Genomic DNA, 24844 nt, shown 5'->3' with positions numbered 1-24844 from the left:
AGACCGCCTCTATCTTGGAGGGGTCGACCAATACTCCTTCTTTATTGATCACATGTCCTAAAAACTGTACTTCATTCCGCCAGAACTCACACTTCGAGAATTTGGCATACAACTGCTCCTCTCTGAGTATTCCTAGAGCTATCCTCAAATGCTCTGCATGTTCTGCCTCAGTCCTTGAGTAGATCAAAATATCATCGATAAAAACTATCACACACTTGTCCAAGTACTTCTTCAATACTCTATTCATTAAATCCATGAAAGCCGCTGGGGCGTTGGTTAATCCAAAGGACATTACCAAGAACTCATAATGCCCATATCTGGTACGGAACGTTGTCTTGGAAATATCTTCGGGTTTAATCTTTAGTTGGTGATATCCAGTTCTCAGGTCGATCTTGGAAAAATAAACAGCATCCTTTAGCTGGTCGAATAGATCGTCTATTCTAGGTAATGGGTACCTGTTCTTTATGGTTAGCTTGTTTAACTCTCGATAGTCAATGCACAGCCTCATGCTCCCGTCTTTCTTCTTAACAAATAAAACTGGTGCTCCCCATGGAGACACACTGGGTCTTATCATACCCTTATCCAAGAGTTCCTGCAATTGGATAGCTAATTCTTTCATTTCTAACGGGGCTAACCGGTAAGGTGCTTTTGAAACTGGCGTCGTCCCTGGGGCCAACTCAATATCAAATTCAATCACTCTATCGGGTGGTAATCCCGGAAGGTCTTGTGGGAATACATCTTCAAATTCGTTGACTACTGGAATATCTTGTAAGTTGGGCACCTCCTTCTGTGTGTCCACCACATAGGCTAGGTAGGCCTCATTTCCTTTTCGTAGCATCCTTCTGGCCTGGGCCATAGTCCAAAATTTCTGCGTCTGCCTCTTTCCTCTAAATATAACTTCTTTCTTCCCTGGGATATTTAGCTTAACTTTCTTCCCTTTACAGTCTATCTGAGCATCATTGCTAGATAGCCAGTCCATTCCCAAAATTACATCAAACTCCCCTAATTTAAAAGGAATCAGATCAACACTAAAAGATTGCTCCCCTATGCCTATCTCACAGGCGGGGTGAATCTGGTTAACAGGAATAATTTCATGATTGGCTATTTCTACTTGTAAGGGATCTATCAAGGGTTCAGCCTTAAGTCTTAACTTACGCGCAAGGTCCTTTGATATAAAAGATTTAGTTGCTCCCGAATCAAATAAAACGTTTGCACTGACTGAACTTAGAGAAAGGGTACCTGCTATCACATCTGAATCTTTCATAGCATCCTGGACTGTCATGTTGAAAGTCCTTGCAGTAGGTGGCTTATTAGAAGCAACCCTGCTTGCTCCCGAAGCTGCTGGTTTGTTCATTGGGCATTCCCTCTTCCAATGACCTGGGCGTCCACACTGATGACAAGTGGTGGTTGGAATGACGGCAGGGGTTGATGATGGGCACTTAGTTGAATAGTGACCTTCCCGACCGCACTTAAAGCAGGTTACTGGCTTTCCTTTACACTCTCCAGTGTGATTCCTTCCACATATGTTACAGGCTGGCAATGGGGGTCGAGACTGGTTGGGATAGGACATTCTTGACTTCTGGCCGCCCTGGCTCACACTCACACTCATTGGCCGCTTAAACCCAGTGTTCCTTCCTGGTAGGGACACTGCTCCTCGATTAAATCTAGTCGGGAAGCTCCTTCCTGCGGAACCTCCACCCATGCTCATACTTTTCCTCTTTATTCCTTTCTTCTCTCTTTCCTTCTGCATCTGTTCACTTCCGACTTCTACAATCATTGCCTTTTGCACCAGAGTGGCATAGTCCGTAAGCTCAAGGATTGCCACCCTATTCTGAATCCACGGTTTCAGTCCCTGCTGAAACCTCCTAGCTTTCTTTTCCTCGGTGCTCACAAATTCCGGCACAAACCTTGATAACTCAGTAAATTTCGCTTCGTACTCTGCTACCGATAAATTATTCTGCTTTAGCTCCAAGAACTTGAGCTCCATCTGGTTTTCCATAAACCTCGGGAAATACTTTCCCAGAAACAACTGACTAAATCTCTCCCAGGTTATAATAGCATCTGTCTCCATGTTTTTCTTGGCCTCCCACCAGTAGTTAGCTTGTCCTTTCAGAAGGTAGGTAGCAAATACAGTCTTCTGTGCCTCATCGGTACTCAAGATCTCAAAGGATTTCTCCATTTCCTTTAACCATGCCCTTGCCTCAACTGGGTCGGCTGATCTGTGGAACTCAGGGGGCTTAAGGGACTTAAAAGCCCTGAAAGAGTTTGCCACAGTATTGTTATTTCCTTGAGGGGGTGGGTTGGGTTGACGTTCAAAATTCTGCCTTAGGAGTTGCATGAACTGGCCCATGGGATCCATGCCTGGGTTTGGTACTGGTTGCTCAACCTCAGTTTCTCCTTCTTCAGCCTCTATCTCAAATCCCTCAACATCATATGTTTCCTCTTCCTCTTCATACAGGGAGTCATCCTGTTCCACATAATCCTCATCTTCCTCTTCACTGTGTTCCTGGTTCCTATCATCCTGGTTATGGCTTCCCTGGTCCTCAGATCTAGGGTTCACCCTAGTTCCAATCTTTCTTGGCGGCATGATTCTGATAATAAAAAAAATTATTGGGAAATTCAACGTTAGGTCACAATCATATACAACATTGTGCCTTGCACAGCTTCATAATGGGGAGAACGTATATCGCAATTCTATTATTTTATGACAGTTCTAATACGAAGTGCAGTAATAATAATGATAAAAACAGTGATCTCGTCACTAAGGAACTGAACCGAAGGAAACAAATATATACATAATGCGAGAATTACATAGTTTGATCTGGTCAAAAGTACAACAGTGCTACAGTCATCTATCCCAAAAGTGATACACAAGAGTCTATCTGTCTAGTCAGAAAAAGGGATGCTATATACAAGTCAACTATCTCGGAAAATTGGCTCTTACTAAGGCCTCAGCTAACTAGACAACTAGACTATTCCATCGTCAATCCTGAATCACACACCGGAGCGGGTCAGCTCCCATACCCTTTCCATCGCATGACGGAAAATATAGTCGGCCTGCCGCCTGGAGATCCTACCATGCCTGTCCCCCTGGAGAGATCTGAGTCTCGCTCGGGACGTGAGCTCTATCCCCGTAAGCTCCCTCCTCAAGGATCGGGGTATAGAAGCCCTAGTCTCATAAGCTCGGGTACGCCTACCCGCCCTCTCAGCATCCAACTCCCTCCTGGCCTCATCCAGTCGGCCCTCGGCAACAGCCACTCGGGTCCTCAGAACATCCTGAACATATCCATGAGCTAACGAAGACTTCCTGTGGGTAGGGTCAAGAGGTGGTGAATCCGGAGCCGCTGAGGGTGCCTCATCGGTCTGCCTAGGCTCGGAAGTATGGGTCTCTGAGCTGTCATCATCGGGAATCCAAGATAGTGGTGGAGGGGTAGGGGCTCTGACCACCGGAAGTGTGGGTAAAGGGGTACCAGCATACACTACCATAGGTCCAATACGCTCCTCAGCTACTGGGACCTCATCCGGGTCCTCCTCATCTGGAATAGCAATAACCTCTGTCTCTGACTCCTCTGAGGGGTCCTCCTCATCTGAAATAGCAATGACCTCCGTCTCTGACTCCTCTGAGGGGTCCTCCTCATCCTCCTCCATCTCAGGCTCCTCCTGATCCTCAACATCTAGCAGTGCCTCATCATGCTCACGCTCGAACATCTCAGGGTCCTCTATCTTAGGCGCCTACACATTAAACGAGCTAAGTTACTATCATGATACTTATAAGGGTTCCCGTAAGGGTTTTAACTGTCAGCACTACTTTAAGTAGTCCGACCATGAACTTGGCAAGAGTTCTTATTATCTTTGTGAGTTTGTTATTATATCGTCGCATCATCTCTGAGGTTTATAACGCTTGGCTCTGATACCATTTCTGTAACACCCCCAGATCCGGGGTCGGGGATCCGGGTCATCACGGTCTTTCTTTCCATAATATCACTTCACTTAATTAATAATAAATAACCTTATGCTGTGACCCCACACTAACACACACCACAACCCGTTATAGTCTCAGAGATGAAATTGAAATAAGTACAAGTCTTTGAATCCACAATTTAAAAGTTATTACAACCCAAAAAGATTACTTAATAATTTACAGTTAATTGCCATTATCTGCCACAAGTTATTATTATACATAATTTGATTCTCAAAAGTAGAGTGCCTGGTCTACCAATAGATCTACCTCTACAGTTATAGCAGCTACAACATCATCGGGAAGACGCGGGACATTTCCCACGCGCTTGCGCTGGGTCTGCTGGAGTCTGGCCATCTTTCCTAACTGTTGTTGTGTGATGAAGAAATAAAGCAAGAGTGAGCCTTACAGCTCGCAAGATAATATATAGTGATAACAATAATATAAGTATCTAAATGGATACTTACTAGAATCTTTTATCATGTGTAAGACAATTACTTACTAGATATAAGTAAAAACAAGGGATGAAGTTACCAGATACTTCACTACACTTATATCATTTATAAAGCTATTTGAACTACCACTGTTCAAAGTATAATGAGCTTTCAACAGTTCATCACATAGATGAGGCTACAAGACAAGATTTGAATAGATTAAATCTTTGAAATATTATTAAAGGAAATGAAGTTATGATATACTTCATTAAGTTCTGATATATATATATATATCCACATATACATCTTCTTTATACATTTCCTGAAACCTTTGTCATGTAAAGTATGAACAGAGTTTGAAACATCCAATAAATTTTGGAAAGGAAAAGAATTTTGGCATAAACCAGGTATCTTGCTGATCAGGCAAAGATACCAATAAGTAACCTTTTCTACTAGTAGATGGACGAATTCCCTACTGGTCATCACCCTGGTCTCAATAGGACCTTATGCTGGACTGCCACTCAGCCACTTATGCATTTGATGGACTCCCATTGAGCCACTTACACTATCATGGACGCTTGTTGCTTATGCCGACTCAATAGATGGACTTACTTCCTGAACGTTGGGTAAGTAATCAATTCATTTACCAAAACTGCAACCTTGTTGCGAATATAAAATACACCACAGAGCCGGATCCCTCAGTTTTTGAGCGAGTATTTAAATCCCCTTAAAAGGAAGATCTTAAATATAAAAATGAGTTTTGGGATCCGCTCTAACTTTTAAAAATCATTTTGAAGACTCGAAAACACTTTAAAGAGTGTTTGGAGTAATGCTGATTTAATGAAGTAAATCAGTCCCAATATATTTAGAAAATGTCTGAATATTATTATTTAAATAATATTCTCATAAAGATAATCCTTATAAAAATAATCGAAGTAGAAGTATTAAAACTTATACTTGAAATGGATATTAAATAACCAAAGATATACTTATATGAAAGTACTATCTTTATTTGAATAATTGAAAATAAGTTTGATTATTGACACCTTATTCTTTAATAAAATAAAGAATATATTTCAGTAATAAGCGGAGTCATAATACCTTGAATGAATATTATAAATAATATTCATTAAATAAAATAAAGGAGTCATACATCCTCAAATGAATATTCAAATAATATTCAATAATAAAATAAAGGAGTCATAAGTCCTCGGATGAATATTCGAAATAATATTCAATAATAAAATAAAGGAGTCATAAGTCCTCGGATGAATATTCGAAATAATATTCAATAATAAAATAAAGGAGTCATAAGTCCTCGGATGAATATTCGAAATAATATTCATTAATAAAATAAAGTTATCGAATAAACCTTATTCGATTAATAGTTTTGAAAACTATAACCATATATATATAAATATATATATATGTATATACAAAATCTACTCGGGATCCTCGACTCCCGGTTTTAGAAAATGTTTTCACCTTTTGGGTCCCTATAATAAGGGTATATGCAAATTACCGCTATCCTCTAGCATAGGTATTATCAACTGTAAGCACTTTAACCAACAGATATATGATCCAAGAATATGAAACAGGCATGCATATATACCATATCACATGCTACAATATATCGCAAGAATTTGCTAATAACAAATATGCATTTATCGCAAGATCATGCATATACACAAATACATCACAACAACAGTTATAACGGGTAGAAAACTTGTCTGAGCGACTTGGGGTGATAAAAGGCTCGGGACGAGTCTGGTAACCTATAAACAACAAGTTGGAATTAAACCAAAGTCACTTGTAAATCTATACTTTAACTAACTTAGACTCTAACGCTTGTTTTGCGCTTACTGATTCTCTTAAGTCACTCGGGTACCCTCGGCTCCACCATTTTTAATAATTTAACCTTTACGAGTTTTAAGGCGATTCCTTCGCGAGTGTCTTATCAACTGCCTAACACACTTACCATAAATGTTTCATACATTAATTAACCATTTTTGGTCTTTAACCTATGTTTCAAAGTAAGGCGAGGGGAAAAGTTTCGTTCGCGAAACGCCGTTACTTGAAACGGTCGTTTCTCCTAAACCGTGCATCGGAATCGAACGAACTACATATCAAAACGAAACTCGTAACACGAGCTATCTAGACAAGGCAATGGTCATAATCTAGCAGGGGGTTCTCGGGTCCTAATGTTAGGCACAAAAAAAGTCTAAAGAAAATCGGACGTTATGACGGCTATGTTTACGCGATTTCCCAATTTTAAACCATTCAAAAACCATCCCAATTCAACCTCAAATCGATCATTCAACCAACATCCATCCTTATCACATCATAACAGCCCCAATCAATTCAATTTTTAACATTCATACTTATGCCTAAGCTTGAATTTAACTATACTACATTATTTTTACCAAAACAACAAGATTTACCATTCCATTTCAATACCACTTCAAACCAAACTCTAAACCACAAACATTAAGCTACAATATCACCACAATAATCAAAATCATCTTATTAAACATAGGAATCTAGGGTTTGGAGATGATATACCTTCCTTGAAGTGGTGGGAGGAGCTAGGAAGCCTTAAGAAGCTTTGAGAAGTCTTAGGAATGCTTGGATCTTAAAGGAAAACAAGAAAAATTTCAAGTTAAAAACTTGAAAACACTGTTCATTGTCTTCTTCATTGATTTAATGAAGAAGATTGAGAAAGAATTGATGGCTTAAACTCATGATATAGCCCTAACTATGCATACGGATGATTAGGGAATTAACTCACCAATTTAGGAAGCTTGGATCTTTAATTTTGAAATTTCTTGCCTTTAAAATGTCAAAAAGCCGAGAGCAATCAAGAGCAATGCCTTGGTTTCTTTTTGATTTTGATGAAGAATGAATTATTTGGCTTGGTTGATTTGGTTTTGTTTTGTTTTTGGTTAATTACCAATTTAACCTTGATTTTGTGTGGTTAAAAATCCACCACATCTCCTTCCTTCCCATGTCATGCCTATGTCATGTTGTGATGTCATCTTTCCCTCCTTGTCCTCTTCTCATTGGTTGGGTGACATCACTCTCTCTAATCCCTTTGCTTAACTTCCTAATTGTTTGCCTAATGACCGTTGATCTGTTATACGGTTCGCTTAACTTTCGTTTTCGTTTATCGTTTGAAGGATCATACCCGGGATCTTATTACTTAGGTTCCCATAACCTTTCTCAATACATTATATTCCTTTTTATGATCCTCTATTATAATCCTTTAATTTAAATCCTTTTTATCCAGTTACCTTATACTCAATTCTCTCCGTATCTAGTGTATTTCCGGGAAAAATCAAAGTGTTCGGAATTGGATTCTGACGATCTTTACATACACTCATATACCATATAGAGTACTAATAAAATCTCAGAATATCCATAATAGAACCCCTACATAGTGTGGCATGAAAAGTTCTCTCATTCAGCAAAAACACTATTCACAAGGGTTACAAAAAAGTTGAAAATTTTGGGGGTTATTACAGGTTACTTGACCCCTTTGATTTTGAATAATATCCTACGTACGAGTCTTATCTATTGGGTAAAATGACCAAATCTCTATTTAGTGGACATGGAGAGAGGGCTACAGATTTGCTAGGATTGGTACACACAGATGTATGTGGACCAATGTCTACGTAAGCCATGGGTGGATTTTCGTACTTCATTACTTTCATAGATGATAGATCTAGATTCGGATATGTGTATTTGATGAAACACAAGTCTGAAGCCTTTGAAAAGTTCAAAGAATATAAACATGAAGTGGAGAAACAAACCAAACACAATATTATAACACTTCAATCAGATCGAGGTGGTGAATACTTGAATGGAGAGTTTCTAGATTATCTCAAAGAAAATGGTATAGTCTCTCAGTGGACTCCTCCATATACTCTACAGTTAAATGGGGTATCTGAAAGGAGAAATCGAACTTTGTTAGACATGGTTCGGTCCATGATGAGCTATGCGAATCTTCCAGTATTCCTATGGGGTTATGCATTGGAAACCTCAGCATATTTACTGAATAAGGTGCCTTCCAAATCTGTTCCTCAAATACCATATGAGATATGAAAAGAAAGGAAACCGAGTCTTAATCACGTTAAGATTTGGGGATGTCTAACTTATGTCAAGAAAGTTGACCCAGATAAGCTGGAATCTCAATCCGTAAAATGTAATTTTGTGGGATATCCTAAAGAGACTTTGGGGTATTACTTTTACACCGATCATCGGGTGTTTGTCTCCAAACATGCTACCTTCTTGGAAAAGGAGTTTATCCTTGAAGTAAATAGTGGGAGCAAAATTGAACTAGATGAAGTTCAAGAAGCACAAACTACTACGGATCAAGTGGAAACACTTGTTCAGACTGAACAACCTTCTGTGGAACAGCCCATTCGTAGGACAGGGAGAGTGTCTCACCAACTTGAGAGGTATTATGGCCTTGTCATTGAGAATGACAATGAGTTTTCAATCATTGATGACGATGACCCTGTGACCTATAATGAGGCTATGAGTAGTGTTGACTTAGAGAAATGGCATAGTGCCATGAAATCCGAAATGGAATCTATGTATACCAACCAAGTATGGACTCTGGTTGAGGCGCCTGAAGGTGTTAAGCCTATTGGGTGCAAGTGGGTATACAAAAGAAAGATTGGAGCAGATGGCCAGGTGGAGACCTATAAGGCCAGGCTCGTGGTAAAAGGATTCAAACAAAGGCAAGTGATTGACTTTGATGAAACTTTTTCGCTTGTAGCCCTGTTAAAATCAATTCGGATTTTGCTTGCGATTGCTGCTTACTACGACTATGAGATCTGGCAAATGGACATGAAAATGGCCTTCCTCAATGGGGAACTTGAGGAGGAAGTGTATATGACACAGCCAGAGGGTTTTCTTTCCAAAGGAAATGAACACCTAGTGTGTAAGCTGCTGCGAACCATATATGGTTTAAGGCAAGCTTCTCGTAGATGAAACATCCGTTTTGATGAGACAATCAAAGAGTTTAGTTTTATCAAAAACATAGATGAACCATGTGTCTACAAGAACGTTAGTAGGAGCGCGGTAACATTTCTTATATTGTATGTGGATGACATACTTCTTATAGAAAATAATATACCGATGCTACAATCAGTCAAAGTATGGCTATCAAAGAACTTCACCATGAAGGACTTGGGAGAAGCATCCTACATTCTCGGTATGAAGATCTATAGAGATAGATCTGGAAGAATGATAGGTCTTACCCAGGGTAGATACATCCAGAAAGTGCTTAAAAGCTTAAACATGGTGTTATGGATTAAAAACTAATATATATAATTGCTGTATTTAGTACTAAGGAACGTGAGCTTCAAGGCTCGATTTGACTGCTCCTGTGTTTCGTGACTCAATCTGCCTTAACAAGATGCCTACGTAACTTGATGATTGCCAAGGATCAAGTCAAAAAATGTAGTTCTGATTTGTGGGGTGAGGCCCCTTATATAGATGTGGGAGTCCTTGAATTGCACTTCGTATAGGAGACTTGGTGGTCAAGTCTCTGAATTAGGATAGACCTAGGAGTCCTAGGAAGTAGGAAGCTGATTCCTTATCCCATTAGGTTCCTTTAAGGGCAATCTACAAGGATTTATATCCCCATTAGGACTTATCTTGATAGCTGTTTTTCTCCCTTATTTATTAATTACGAAATTAATAAATAATCAGGGCTTTGGGCCTTATTTGTTCCATCAGGCCTGATGGAGGCCTGATCAACGTGTTAACCTTTCTGGTCTGAATATCATACATCTTCTTATTGGGCCTAGCAGCCCACACCTTATACAATTAATGCAATATTTAATTATACAATTAGGATTTATTTATCCCTATCATTTGCCCCCCAACTTTTGGGAAATATTGATTAGGTTTCGTAGAAGTTAAGTATATTCATTCCCTTACAGGGTTTCGTTTTTGCGTAAAGTGTGGAGCGACCTACACGTTTACAACGATTGTTCCTTTTATTCAGGAATTATCTTAATTTCCAGGAATTTTTCCCTTAATTCCGGGATTTTTCCCCGATTTTCTGGATTTTTCCCTTAATTTCTAGGATTTATCCTTAATTTTCTGGATTTTTCCCTTAATTTTTGGGATTTATCCTTATTTTACTGGATTCTTCCCTTAATTTCTGGGATTTATTCTTATTTTTCTGGATTTTTCCCTTAATTTCTGGGATTTATCCTTATTTTACTGGATTTTTCCCTTAATTTCTGGGATTTATCCTTATTTTTCTGGATTTATTCCTTATTTCTGAAAATATTAGCATTTTTCAGAAAATATTTTAAGGAATTTCCTTATCTTTCTGTAATTTTCCAGGAATTTTTCCTTCTTTTTCTTCCCCCTTTTTCCTTTTTTCTTTTTCTCTTTTTTTTTATAAAGATTTCGACCAGGAATCCTGTTCGACCAGGATCCTGGTCGAATTAACCTCTGTTGTGCCTTGGTCGAAGGCTTTTCGAGGAGGATGCATTCGATCAGGAATCCTGGTCGAATTTTGGCCAGGATTTTTTCCTTTTTTTTTGTCAACTAGGATTTTCGTCCCTTTCGGTCAGGATTCTTGTGTTTCTGACCGAATTAACCCTCTTTCTTGCCGTGATCGAAGCTATTTCGAACAGGATTGGTTCGACCGGGATTTTCTCTTGATTTCTAGTCGAATGAGTCTAAATTCTGGTCGAATTAAGCTTATTTTTCAGCCTTGATCGACAAAACTTTGACCTCAGGAGCTTCGATCAGGATTCCCTAGTGTTTCTTGGTCGAATGGATCTTCCTTCTAGTCAAATTAAGGCTGTTTTTTTAGCCTTGATCGACAGGGTTTCGACCTCAAGCCATTCGACCAGGATTTCTTTATGTTTTCTGGTCGAATGGGTCAGGAATATTTACATAATGATTTTTGCATATACTTTAGATTTGGGCCCTTAAATCTGGGCTAAATTTTCTTGGGCCAACCCTCCTAATGGATTTTTCTTTTTTACCCCTAAAATCACTTGGGCCTAATACAGAGGCCTTTTTACCCGGGCTTTTTAAATACTTGGACCCTTAACTGGGCTTGACTTTGTCAAGGTTTTTCTAGAATTGGGCCTCATTTCTGGGCCCAAATTCCAAACTCTTCTAGGATTCTTCCAGATTCTTCCAGAATCTCCTAAAAACTTAAGTTTTTCTTTTGTTTTTTACTGGAATTCTCTGGATAATTCCAGAACCTTCTAGTTTTTGGGCCCAAATGGGCTTTTTAAGGCCCATTATCCCCATTCCTTGGCTATATAAAGGTGGGGTGAGAATTTGATTTCTCCACACCTCTCATTTCACCTCTCTACTCATTTCATAACTTCTCCTCATCCCTCCCCCTTCCTTCTAACCTTTCCTCTCTCAAATCCCCTCCCTTAGTTTTCCAACTTCAGGCTTTTTCCAGCTTACTAATGGCTGACAAGAGTTTCGAGAGGGCGGCAAAGATAGCCTCGGCTTCAAAACGAGGTAAGGATATCGAGATCCGTTCTTCGTATATGTCTTTTATCGATATGATTAACACTAGGGGGGATGAATATCCCTCTACTGCACATCTCGATTCTTTTAATCATTGTAATACTTGGCACAACATAGATTTCGATAAACTAAATGCACGTTATAATGTCCTTCCTCCTCTTAGATTAGTTCCAGTCTCTGGTGGTGACCGTACTTGCCATTGGAGACCCGACACTCTCTTTATTTACACAGATGCCCTTAATACTGGGCTTAGGTTTCCTTTCCACCCTTTTATTCCTCATCTTTTAGCTGATTTACAAATCAACCCGTGTCAGCTTCCTCCAAACGCTTGGAGGAACATTTTATGTTTTATGGTCTGTTTCCTTAGGGAGGGTTTTCCCCTTTCCGTAGCTGTTTTTAGGAAAGTCTTTCAGTGCTATAATAGCTCTTCCAGCATTTGTGGTTGGGTCTATGTTAAGCAAAGGCCCAAAAGTAAACATATCTTTAACAGCGCCTCCATTCCCGACAACAACTAAAATTGGAGGAATAGTTTCGTTGGGTTACGTTGGGAGAATGGTGACTGGGGCACACTCTTCCGATCTTTCTTCGGGAAGGTCAGTGATGGTAGCCTCAAATCCATTCACCTAACTCCTGAGGAAACTATTATTTATAATGGGCTTACTCAGGACAACGACACTACTACCAGCTGGACTCTCTTAGAGGAGTTCTCCCTCATTCATGTGGGACTATCCTCTGTTTCTCAATAGGGTATTTTTCTTCCCTTATCATCTTTATTTCATTTAATGCATTATTAACATCACTTATTTATTTTTTGCCTTGTTTTGCAGCTACTAAGGAGATTAACGAGGACAATGTTCCTCCTGTTGAAGAGACTGCTAGGACACCCGGGGAAAGGCGACAGAGCCTATCTTCTTGAGAAAGCACAAGGAGCCTATGGCGGAGGCTTCAACTGGAGGAGCTGAGGGCCATAATGCTCCTATCACTGCTGCTGCCCCTGCTGTTGCTGCTACAGGCGCCTTTCAGCCTCTCTGGGGATTCCGTCGAGGGGATACCGTGGTTGGTTCCACGAAGCATGCTTGGGATTGGTCCTACCATAGCGTGACTCCCAAGGACTTTACTGAGGTGGTGGCCACCCCTGACCTTGAGAGGATTAAGCTCATGGGAGCTCAGTCTCTGGCTTCGATATGCCTCCTCTTTTTTGAACTTATCTTTCATTCTTGTAGCATTTTCTTGCCTTATACTTTGTTGATTGCTTTATTTCAGTCTAACGCCTATTTTCAAGGCGCTGTGAGGCAAGCCGAGTCATGGAAGCGGGCTTCTGATAAGGCCGATAATGCCCTTAGGAGGCAACATAAGAAGTATGCTACCCTAGAGAAGAAGCTCAAGCGCAAAGAGGAAGAACTCGGGGAGTCTAACGCTAAGCTGGTGGTACTTCGGGCGGAGAAGGATAAAGCTATAGACAACTATCTGGACTCGAAGGAGTTTGCCCAGTCCATGAGGATTAGGGATGATTCAGTCTTTCCCGGGTTTTTTAGGACTGGTTGGGACACGGCCCTTGGGACCGTGAACGAGGCTTGTCCTGACATTAACCCGGCGGATTATGTCTGCCCTGATGACGAGGCTTTGCTACAGAGGTTTTGTACCCGAGTAGTTGTCTCGGATCATGTTCCTCAGGATCCACTCCTTCCTCCTCCCGAGTCTTCTTCCAGACCTGCTGAGGACGATAGCTCTTCCTCCTCCTCCGAGACGATAGAGACATCCAGCGAGAGCGGAGAGGACGATGATATGGATGTCAAGGGTACCTCAGCTCCTTAGAGCTTTTTCAGCCCTGCGTGGCTTGTTTTCTTTATCTTATTTTCGAGACTTTATTTATCGAACTTCTTGTAATATTTATCTGATCTATTTTATTTATCACTTTTTATGCTTGCATCCATGCATTTGGTTTTTACTTGTTAGGCCATAAACATAATTTGAAGAACTCATGAATTTCCATAAATTGTTTAGGATTCGTCCCTTACACAAGTCTTAATAAATTTCAAAGTAAAACTAGAACATATAAATCCTAAGCAAGCAAAGCTTCAAGGTGCTTTTCAACCTACTCGCCATTTTGACAAGTGAGAATCGTATCCAACTGCCCTACACATAGTAAACCTTCAGGTTTTGAACACTCTTGACTCTGTACGGCCCTTCCCAATTCGGGGCAAGCTTCCCTTTTTCTCCTACACCAGATGCTTCTATCTTCCTCAAGACTAGATCACCTTGTTTGAAAAACCTTTCTTTAACCCTTAGGTTGTAGTAGAATGAAGCCTTCTTCTGGTACTCTACTATCCTTGCATGTGCCCCATCTCGCACTTCGTCGATTAAGTCTAGAGCTAACCTTTGTCCTTCCTCATTTTCCTCAGCATTGAAAGCCTGAATCCTTGGAGAGGATTGTGATATCTCCACGGGAACTACTGCTTCTGCCCCACATGCCAACATGAAGGGAGTTGCTCCGGTCGTGACTCTACAGATAGTTCTATAGGCCCATAATATGGGAAGTATCTCATCCACCCAATTATTTCTTGACTTCTCGATCCTCTTCTTTAGCCCATCCAGGATTATTCGATTTGCTACCTCAGCTTGCCCATTGGCTTGTGGGTGAGCCACAGAGGTGAACCGTAACTCAATCTCATTTTCTTCACAGTACTTCTTGAATTCCTCGTTGTTGAATTGTGTTCCATTGTCGGTGACTAGGATACGGGGAATTCCATATTGGCACATAATATTTTCCCACAGGAATTGTGCAACCTGCTTAGTTGTGATCTTGGCCAAGGGTTTAGCTTCAATCCACTTGGTGAAATAATTAATGGCTACTATCAGAAACTTTCTTTGTGCCGTGGCCATGGGGAAAGGCCCCAAAATATCCATTCCCCACATAGCAAAGGGAATGGGCGAGTTGATAGAGGTCAGCATCTCGGGGGGTTGTCTAACAATAGGTGCATGCTTCTGACAGCGATCACACTTCTTCACATATTCTTTGGCATCAGCCATCATTTCTGGCCAATAGAAGCCTAAACGGGTTATCTTATGAGCCAAGGCCCTGCCCCCCAAGTGTTGCCCACAAATACCTTCATGCACTTCTTCAAGAGCCAAGCGGGCCTCATCGGGCCTGAGACACCTTAAATAAGGAACCACGAAAGATCTTTTGTACAGAATCCCATCTATCAAAGAGTACCTTAGTGCCCGAATAGTTAACTTCCGTGCTTCAGTTGCATCACTTGGCAACCAACCGGTTTGAATGTGAGCCTTAATGGGATCAATCCATGACGTCCCCAGGCCTATAGGAGCCACAAGCCTAACATCTATGCTTCGTGTCCTCAAAACACGGAAGTACACACTTCCTGAACTTTCTTCTATCTCGGATGAAGCAAACTTCGATAATGCATCTGCCTTAGCATTTTCCTCCCTTGGAATGTGCTCAACATGGCATTCATTAAATTGGGTCATCACAGCTCTTACTAGGCGGACATACTTAGCCATTGTATCATCCCTTGCCTCAAATTCTCCCTTTACCTGGGATATGATCAGCTTCGAGTCTCCACGAACCCTTAAGTTTTTGACTCTAAGTGTTCCAGCTAGGCCGAGACCATCTATCAGAGCTTCATATTCTGCCTCATTGTTTGTGGTTGGGAAGTCTAGCTTCATGGCATACTCAATCAAGAACCCGTCAGGGCTTTGCAAAACCAATCCTGCTCCACTGGAGTTTGTTTTTTATGCTCCATCAAAATAGAGAACCCGATATTCTTTCTCCTTATCATCCTTCTTTTTATCCCCATTATCGACTCCCTTGTCTTGAGGTATGGTATCTTCCTCCTGCCCCCCGACTTCTTGGTTGGGTATGGTACATTCCACCACGAAGTCAGCTAGTGCCTGGGCTTTTATTGCCGTACGTGGCTTATACTTGAGATCGAACTCTCCCAGCTCTATTTCCCACTTAATCAATCTCCCACTTGCCTTGGGACTGTGAATGATATTTCTCAGGGGCTGATTTGTTAGCACCTCAATCTGATGAGCCTGAAAATAAGGACGCAGCTTTCTCGAAGCCATTACCAAGGCTAAAGCGAATTTCTCAATAGTTGAATAATTCAACTCAGCACCATGCAGAATTTTGCTGACATAGTATACGGGTTTCTGGACTTTCAGTTCCTCCTTAACCAACACTGCGCTCAAGGCACTTTCTGAAACAGCCAAGTACAAGAATAAAACTTCACTCAGAACTGGCTTGGCCAACAACGGGGCCTGGGCCATATACTTCTTTAACTCTTCAAATGCCTTCTGGTTTTCCTCCTTCCATACAAAGTCCTTGATGTTCTTTAGTGACTTGAAGAATGATAAACACTTGTCTCCTGACTTGGAGATGAATCGTCCTAGCGCAGCAACCACTACACCAAATATGGCCTATTGCAAGACCAAAAAAGCGTTGTGGTAGACCCAATATATGTTACAATAGAATCTATGGTAACATATTTGCCAAAAACCAGCGTTGCATTTGCGGCCGTTGTCATAGACCCTTTTTGTAACGAATTTTAGTCTGTTGTAACACTTTCTTGGTTATTACAATAGAGCTTTTTTGTAACATTTTTTCCTCTTGTTGTAACATTTTTAAATTGTTACAATAGATCTTGTAACACTTTTGTGTAACATTTTAATATGTAAATATGTTACAAAATGGAGTTTTAGTAACACTTATTTCTGTTTTTTTAACATTTAAGGGTGTTACAATAGAACTTTACAACACTTTAGTGTAACATTTTTATATTTAAAATGTTACAAAATCGAGTTGTTGTAACATTTTTTGCAACATTTTATACTATTTGTAACAAATTTTGGGTTTTTAGTAACATGTGCTTGCACTATTTTTATCTCCTAGTGTAATACTTTAAATGTATATGGCAACATTTTTGTGCAACACTTTTATATGGTAAAACTGCAATATGATGTTTGTGATTACAATAACCTGACAAATTATACTTGTCAAAATCCTGAAAACACATTCCAGTTTGCAATTTAGCAAATCCAACAATAACAAGTGGCAACAAACCACATACTGCATCATAGTCTAAACATCAAACCAAGTACTGATAATAGTCTAAATATCAAACCAAGTATTGATAATAGTCTAAACATCAGCAACAATATTGTTGGACCAAAATATCAAAAGACCAAGTACCAAAAGTATGCACATAGAAATAAAACTACTGAGCATCATTCATCAGAAATTGCAGTTTCAGTATCATCCTGTTCGCCGTCCACCTGATTGTCATCCTCCAAATTCTCATCACCATGATCACTATCCTCGCTTTCATCTGTAGCAGCAGCACAAAGCTCTTGAACATCAATGTTGCTGAAATCTGGATTGATTTCTCCAAGTCTTGCCACCACTTTGGTCATTTTATCAAACACCTTTCTTTCTATCATCTCTTGCATTTTAGCCATGAGTTCCTCCCTTATTGTGTTTTTCAAGTCAGTGACATCAGTAGGCACAGTACTGCCTAGATCTTTTAGTTGCTGAGCCTTCTTTGTTTTTCTGCATTTCCCTGATCTGCCAAGAAGCCAATTCGGTCCATGACTTGGTTTTTTACCAACTTGGTCCCCACTACCATCTTCAGCAACCAATGTAGTCTACCAAATTAACAGGTATAAAACATTAGTATCATGTTCCGTAGCTTAAAAATGAAAATTAAAATGACTTGCTCCCTGTAACTGAAAATGAGTAATGTAAATTACCATGTATTCGCGTCCTTCTTTTCGTTTACGGGTTTTCACATAAATTTCATCCATGGGAGCTAGTTGCTTAGGTGACATTTTTTTCTTTGCTTTCTACAAAGATAAACCAAGAACTCAAGAAAAATTCACAAGAAAAAGTGAATCTATGAAATCGTAAATAGATAATAAAAAATATCGATTTTATAAATTATGGACATACAATTTTTTCCCCAATTTGTGCAAAGCTTTTACGACCAGCAGTGTGCGTTTCGACAATTAACTTGCGATTTTTAGCATTTTTCTGAGCTCGATCCTGATCATTCAATAATGTGTAAACAAATAATTAATTTCCAACATGATGTAGAGTACTGGCTAGCTGTTCAATATTTAAAATGCATACCTTCACGTCTTTATCCCCCCAGTATTTAAGTAAAATCTTAAATTCTTCGACTGAAACAACATTTGGCCTATTTTTGAGTCTGTCCTCGTCATTATCATACTTAAGATAATGATTCTTCTTAAATCGGCTTTTGTGCAGCCTCCACAAAGCACAAATTGTTTGCAATGTGTACGTCCTTCCTTTCTCAGGAATATCATATTTTGACTAGCAAAATTTGTTAAAATTAGTGCAACTCGATCTAAACCTAAAGACAATACAAAATATACCATAGTAAATTATCGTGTTTATGTTTCCGGTTTACCTTAACAAAACTCCAGAGCTCTTCCTTCTGCTGTTCAGGAAATTTATGCCAAGAGAGGCAATCAAGTGGGACAGACTGCCTAGCCAACGTACCTAAAAAGTTGGTAAATTCAGAGAGGACCTTGTCATCATCAGCGATGGCCTGAAGCTCGCAATTCAGTTTAATGACCTTTCTTTCATCAGGCCTTCTTCTGTAAACGTCATTCATGAGTGTAGGTCCTCGACGCTTTCTATTCTTGGGTGCACCTAAATATATTACAAAACAATTAATTAATAGTTGAATGCCAATTAAATCAAGAAAAAAATTAACAATAGAATTAAGCCAAAATCAAGAAATAGAAATTGACCTCCTAAATTATCATCACTCAGTTCCTCATCAGGTTGTGGCTCAGATGTTTGACCACCAGCATCCCCTAGCCCTTTATCTTTTTCAAGGTTCTTTTGACATTCTTTCATTAAAACATAAGCTTCCATCGTACCAATTCCTAAATTATTGAATTTTTTAGCAGGAGCCACTTTCAATGGGAAGAATGGTGATGTAATTTCAGGTAAGAGAGGGGGAGGTGGCAGTGGAGGGGTTAATTCTCGAGTTGGTTGTTGGGGTGATTTTTCAGTGGGTTCAGTAGGAGCTGTGGCCCTTGAACGTGTGTTCGGTCTTTTCACCGGAATGGTCACCTTTTTATTTTTTGCTTTCTTGTTACCAACTTGCTCAACTTTCTTTGTAACAACTCGCACATCTTCTTCTTCTGCATCGGACAAGCTCTCATGTTCGGGAATGTACTCCCTATCAACTTCCTCATCATCATCAGGTGGAGTGATTTTTGTGCCTTTCTTATCTTTCTCCGCATTTATTCCCAACTCCTTCAACTTCTTTTTATTTTCTTCAATCTGCAACATTCTTTTCCTCTCATAATCTGTTACCTGAAAAAAGGGATTAAATAATAATTAGATCCAAGGCATAACTGATAAGAGTAATTACATGAAAACATAAAGAAAAATTACCTGCAAATTTTCAAGAGCCAATCGGCGACTTGTCCTCTATTTCTGCAGGGCATCCACTGTCACAAAATTTCATTTTGCTTGTAGACCTGTTGGTGCAATAACAGTTTAACAATATGTAACATTTTAAAATGCACAAATTGAATGCATCATCAACATGAAAATCTATTACCTTCAAAAAATTGTGTTCTTGGTCGCACAACTACATGGGGCTGAACCTGTTGCTTAGCCTCTACAGATTGGTCAACCACATCATCGACATAAAAATCCAACCTTTCACCTTCAACTTTGCTTAGGAATGCAGTTAAGTCAGCATCGGACTGAATCAAGTGCCAACCTGAAGGAACCTTCTTCACATAAACACCACCAATTTCCTTGTATTTCAGCACATCTAGTACATACTCCATCAGAACCGTGTACGAGAATCGGTCTGCATCAACATACTCCAAAATCACTTTACAGGTCCCACCGACATATTTGGATTTTGTAAAAGTTCCCTTGTGAAAGAACCTGAGAACATAATCTGTACTTGCCATCCTAAAAATTAAAAAGTATAAACAAATTGTCAGTGATATAAATACAAGTCCTAGATGTTACAAATTTAAAAAAACAAGAAACTAATTGAGGCTCATGTAGAAAATAGACAAATAGATTACAAACCAACGCAAGTTCCAAATAAATTACTACTCAAGTTACAAACCAACTCAAGTTCAACTCAAGTTCAAAATAGATTACAGACCAACTCATTCAACTAACAAATTACAAAGCAAACTCTAAGTACCAATTACATAAACAAATTATAAATCAGTGCAATGTCATATATCAATATCATCCAGGTCTTCATTAGGTGTAACAGGGAATTGTTTTTTCGGGACATCATCTCCGGACCAAGTGAATGTATCAGGTATGTCAACTCGCGGGATATAACCTATGTCAGACACTTCTTCTACTTCAGAGTATTGATCCTTTGGATATTTCTGAAGAACAAATTGCAAATTCTTTTCAGTGGGATCTTCAATATAGAAGACCTGTTGTACTTGTGTAGCGAGGACAAAGGGATCTTCCTTTTGACATAACCTACTAAAGTTCACTCTTGCTAACCCATAGTAATCCCCAGCTTTTTGGTACCAACAACACCTAAAAAGTACTACTGACACCGCACCCCAGTAGTCCACTTCAATAATCTCCTCAATTGCACCGTAGTATCCCACATCCCCAACTATTGGGTTCTTATCTTTTGCACTTGCAAAACTGGTGGTTAAGGCAGTGAGGAACACACCAGAGTTTTGCGTCGTACACCTACTATCTCTAAGCTTGTTGTGAAATCTATATCCATTCACATTGTAACCTGTAAATCTCTTTGCCGAACGAAGAGGGCCCCTTGCCAACGAGGACAATTCCAGTGAAATTCCATCTCTTTTTTGAACCACATATTTCAACCACTTTTGAAAGTCAGTTGTATGCATTCTTTCGTGCTTATACCTCTTTAATTTGTCATCTTTTTGAATAATGGTATGGTGTTCACTACAATTGGATTAGCAGCAAGTTAGCACAATATTATAATGTCTTAAAGTTTTTTTTAATTAATCTTGATTTTTGGTTGTTAATTAGAACTTACTCTTTTAGCTTTTCGATTTCCACATTTTCACAGTTGAATAATATGTACCGATGAGCATTTGTCCATGTCTTGTTGTCCAGATGTATAGACTTTCCTTCTCTGCTTCTCCGAGACCCGATAGGATATCCACCATCTGTATGACTGTCCTTGGTATCGGTCCCACTCTTAGACTGCTCATCAAAAAATCTAGAGCAAAATGTAAGGCATTCTTCTACCAAGTAGCCCTCTGCTACGCACCCTTCAGGTTTACTCCGATTCCGAACGTATGACTTCAATTTGCACAAATACCGTTCAATTCCAAACATCCACCTTAAGTGCACCGGTCCACCAAATTCTATTTCCTTGCACAAATGAATTGGTAAGTGAACCATTATATCGAAAAATGCAGGTGGAAAAATCATTTCAAGCTCACAAAGTATCTCGATTATTTCCTTCTGCAATTTTTCAACATCTTCTAATTCAATGACTTTTCCACATATGTCTCTAAAGAATGCTCCTAACCTCATTAATGGAATTGCTACCTTAGGTTTCAGAGTTTTTACGACAGCAAATTGTAATAGAAATTGCAGAATAAAATGCGCGTCATGACTTTTGTAACCCGATATCTTTCGCTCCTTCATTTGAACGCACCGGCTGATATTTGATGCAGATCCGTATGGTAGCTCAGCATTCATTAGAACTGAACAGAAGATCTCTTTCTCTTTTTTGGTCATATCAAAACTAGATGCCCTAATTTCAACATGTTTATCATCACATTTGACAGGGTGAAGGTCTTTTCTAATCCCCATTTCTTCCAAATCTTGACGAGCATTAAGATGGTCCTTTGTCTTGCCTCCGATATTTAACAAAGTCCCCAAAATCTTGTCACAAATGTTCTTCTCAATGTGCATAACATCTAAGTTATGCCTAACCATATTATTGCTCCAATATGGTAGCTCGAAAAAAATGGACTTCTTCTTCCAAGGGCAATCTGATGTTCCTCTATTTCTTTTCAGTGGCTTCCCAAAATCATTTTCATAACCACGCAATAGTTCTTCAACCTCTGCTCCGCTTAATATATCAGGACATGATAGCATTTCCACATCTCCGTTAAATCTGCGCCTATCGGACCTCCACTTGTGATCTGGAGGGAGAAACTTTCGATGGTTTAAATACACAACCTTCTTACTATGTTTCAAATATGTCGATGAGGTCTAATAGTGACATGAAGGATAAGCCAGCTTTCCTTTCGTGCTCCAACCGGATAAAATCCCATATCCAGGGAAATCACTTATCGTCCATAATAGGCTTACATGTAGCTTAAACATGTTGTCTAACCTGGCATCATAAGTTTCTAATCCAACAGCCCATAACTCCTTCAACTCTGCAATTAACGGTTGCATATACACGTCAATTTCATTACCGGGATAAACTGGACCAGGGATTAAGGTTGAAAGAATTAGATTTTTGGGTTTCATGATTAACCAGGGGGGAGGTTATAATTTACGAGCACTACTGGCCAGGTGCTATGAGATATGTTCATTGATCCATATGGATTGAAACCGTCTGCCGCTAAACCCAATCGTACATTTCGCATTTCGGCAGCAAATTCAGGATATTTACTATCCATCGACTTCCAACCCTTTCCATCAGTCGGATGCCTTAACCGTCCATCTTTCTTTCATGATAAAGCATGCCATGTCATTGAGCTCGAGAAATCAGAGCTCAAGAACATTCTCTGTAGCCTTGTGTTAGGTCCCAATTTGTTTGTAGAAGGGGGGGTTGAATGCAAACAATACCGTTTAGTCGAATAAAATGCGGAATAAAATTGTGAAACAAAATTCAAGTTAAATAAAACTTTTATTAAACTTGAAAGGTGTTACAACTACGGTATCGGTTACAAGGGATTAATCTCAAATCAATTATTACAAATCTAGAATAAATTCGACATGAACTTTTTCTATTTTTGTAATTAAAAGATCAAATGCTAAATGCGATTTGAGATTAAGTTCTAGGGATTTTAATCCGCTAGATTGATACTCAAGAACAAGATAAGTATTTCTAGTTGATTGGATTTAACTTTACAATCTAGAAATTGATCTTGAAGTTGCAGAAGAGATGTAATATTTTTCTGCTCCTTTTTTTTTCTTTTTGTTCTTGAGTATGTTTTGTTTGATTGATGATTGTGAGAGTTTTTTTGAATTGGATGCTTCTGCTTCTTTTTAATCAACACAGCCGAGATTAATGAACTGGTATGACAATCCTTTGTCCAATAAGACTTTCGGTGTGACAATCTTTAGAGCTAGCAAGACAATTAAAATGAACTAGCAAGACTTTCGGTATGACAATCAATTGTCATACCGATTGTCATAGTAGTACAAATGAAATTGTCTTACTGAATTAATAAGTGATTTTAATCTAAATAATAATTCCATCAAGACAGTCAACTGAATTAGCATGACTTTCGGTATGACTATCAATTGTCATACCGATTGTCATACTAGTACAATTAGTTGTCTTTTTAGAATTAAAACAGATTTTAACCAATTAAAATTCTGTAAATCCTTAATATTAATTCTAAATTAATTAATCAATTTAATTCAATTAATCAATAAATTAATCCTTGCAGATATAATTTATTTTCTTAATTAAATTATATGACTTAATTAATTAATAGAGAAGTAATACTAACCCTGAGCAGCATCCATTCTTCTGACAATCTTCTGAAAGTCACTGAGACTTATCAATCAATTCCGCCACTTCAATGCTGACACTCGATGTACTGTCTGGTTCATGAGTGACTAACTTTGGTGACATTTCTTCATGTCTTGACTTTGATATTCTGATTGAATCCTTGTAATAAATGATACCTTGACGAGATCTCTGTCACTTGATTAAATCCACGATCTTGATTTATATCACTGAGGCATGATCAAATTCTTGAACTTCTTCCAGTGAATCTTCAAGTCTGCAGATGAACAATGTTTCTTTATTCTTTGACAGATGTTACTTTGTGAGATCTCTCTGATGATAGATCCACTATTTACTTATTACATTCTTATTTGAGTTGAGTTAAATACTCGAATAAACGAGTAGGCTATGACATATGCCTTTCAATCTCCCCCTATTTGCTTGTTAGACAATAACAACAAATACCTAGAGGATAACTCAACTAACAAATAAGAAAAAGATATAAACAGTAATGTAAAGTAAATAGCAGAAAAGTTCTGGATTATATTTAACATTTTCCAGATTCCAAATGAAATTTACAAGTGAATACAAGATAGATGTTCCTCTAGCCTGAACATATAACTACATTAGACTATCTTGATTCATAAAGCTCTAATCATATTACATTGAGTTTGAGCTAATTGACTTCAGTTGTCTTCTCTTCTGACTTCACCTTCTTCTAAATCTTGAAGCAATTCCTTGTCAAAGACACGATCCTTTTCTGAAGTGAAGCTTGCTGGTCTGACTGGTCGAACTCCAACTGACTTCAGCTTATTCTTGAGTTGATTGTACCTTTTAACATTCTTTTCACAATAAGCTTGAATCAAGTCAGCAGCTTGAGTCTTCAACATGGATGAATATCCAGCAGTTCTCAAATGATGTTCCATCCAGACCAGATGCTTAGCTGAGTAGTCTTTAAGAGATTGTACATCTAGCTGACAGATTTGAAGACAATCAGACTTAAAGAATCTCACCTGATGAGGATTGTTGACCACTTGAGGACTAGCCCTGCTGGAAAACTCTTTAAGCCTTTCTCGAAGAACTTCATTCAATTCTGAGCTTCTTTTGACTTTGTTTAAAAGAACCCAAATCTCTGACAAAGAATGATTCTCAAATAGATGAAGTGACACCTTGAAAGATCCTTCACTCTGACAATATAC

General features: G+C 39.0%; 1 protein-coding gene across 1 annotated transcript; it reads right to left on the bottom strand.

Annotated features, from left to right (window-relative positions):
• Positions 1–20172: 20172 nt before the first annotated feature.
• LOC141690551 (uncharacterized) lies at positions 20173–22584 on the bottom strand. The gene is made up of 4 exons (XM_074495342.1): positions 22440–22584; positions 22268–22338; positions 20976–22168; positions 20173–20881 (listed from the first exon to the last, which is right to left on the bottom strand). Exons 1-4 carry the CDS (start codon positions 22582–22584, stop codon positions 20173–20175), a joined length of 2118 nt encoding a protein of 705 aa, XP_074351443.1.
• Positions 22585–24844: the final 2260 nt, after the last annotated feature.

Source organism: Apium graveolens, chromosome 10 (assembly GCF_009905375.1).
Source record: "Apium graveolens cultivar Ventura chromosome 10, ASM990537v1, whole genome shotgun sequence".
Lineage (NCBI taxonomy): Eukaryota > Viridiplantae > Streptophyta > Magnoliopsida > Apiales > Apiaceae > Apium > Apium graveolens.
The sequence above is the reverse complement of the archived record's forward strand: the minus strand, read 5'-3'. Positions and strand labels throughout refer to the sequence as shown.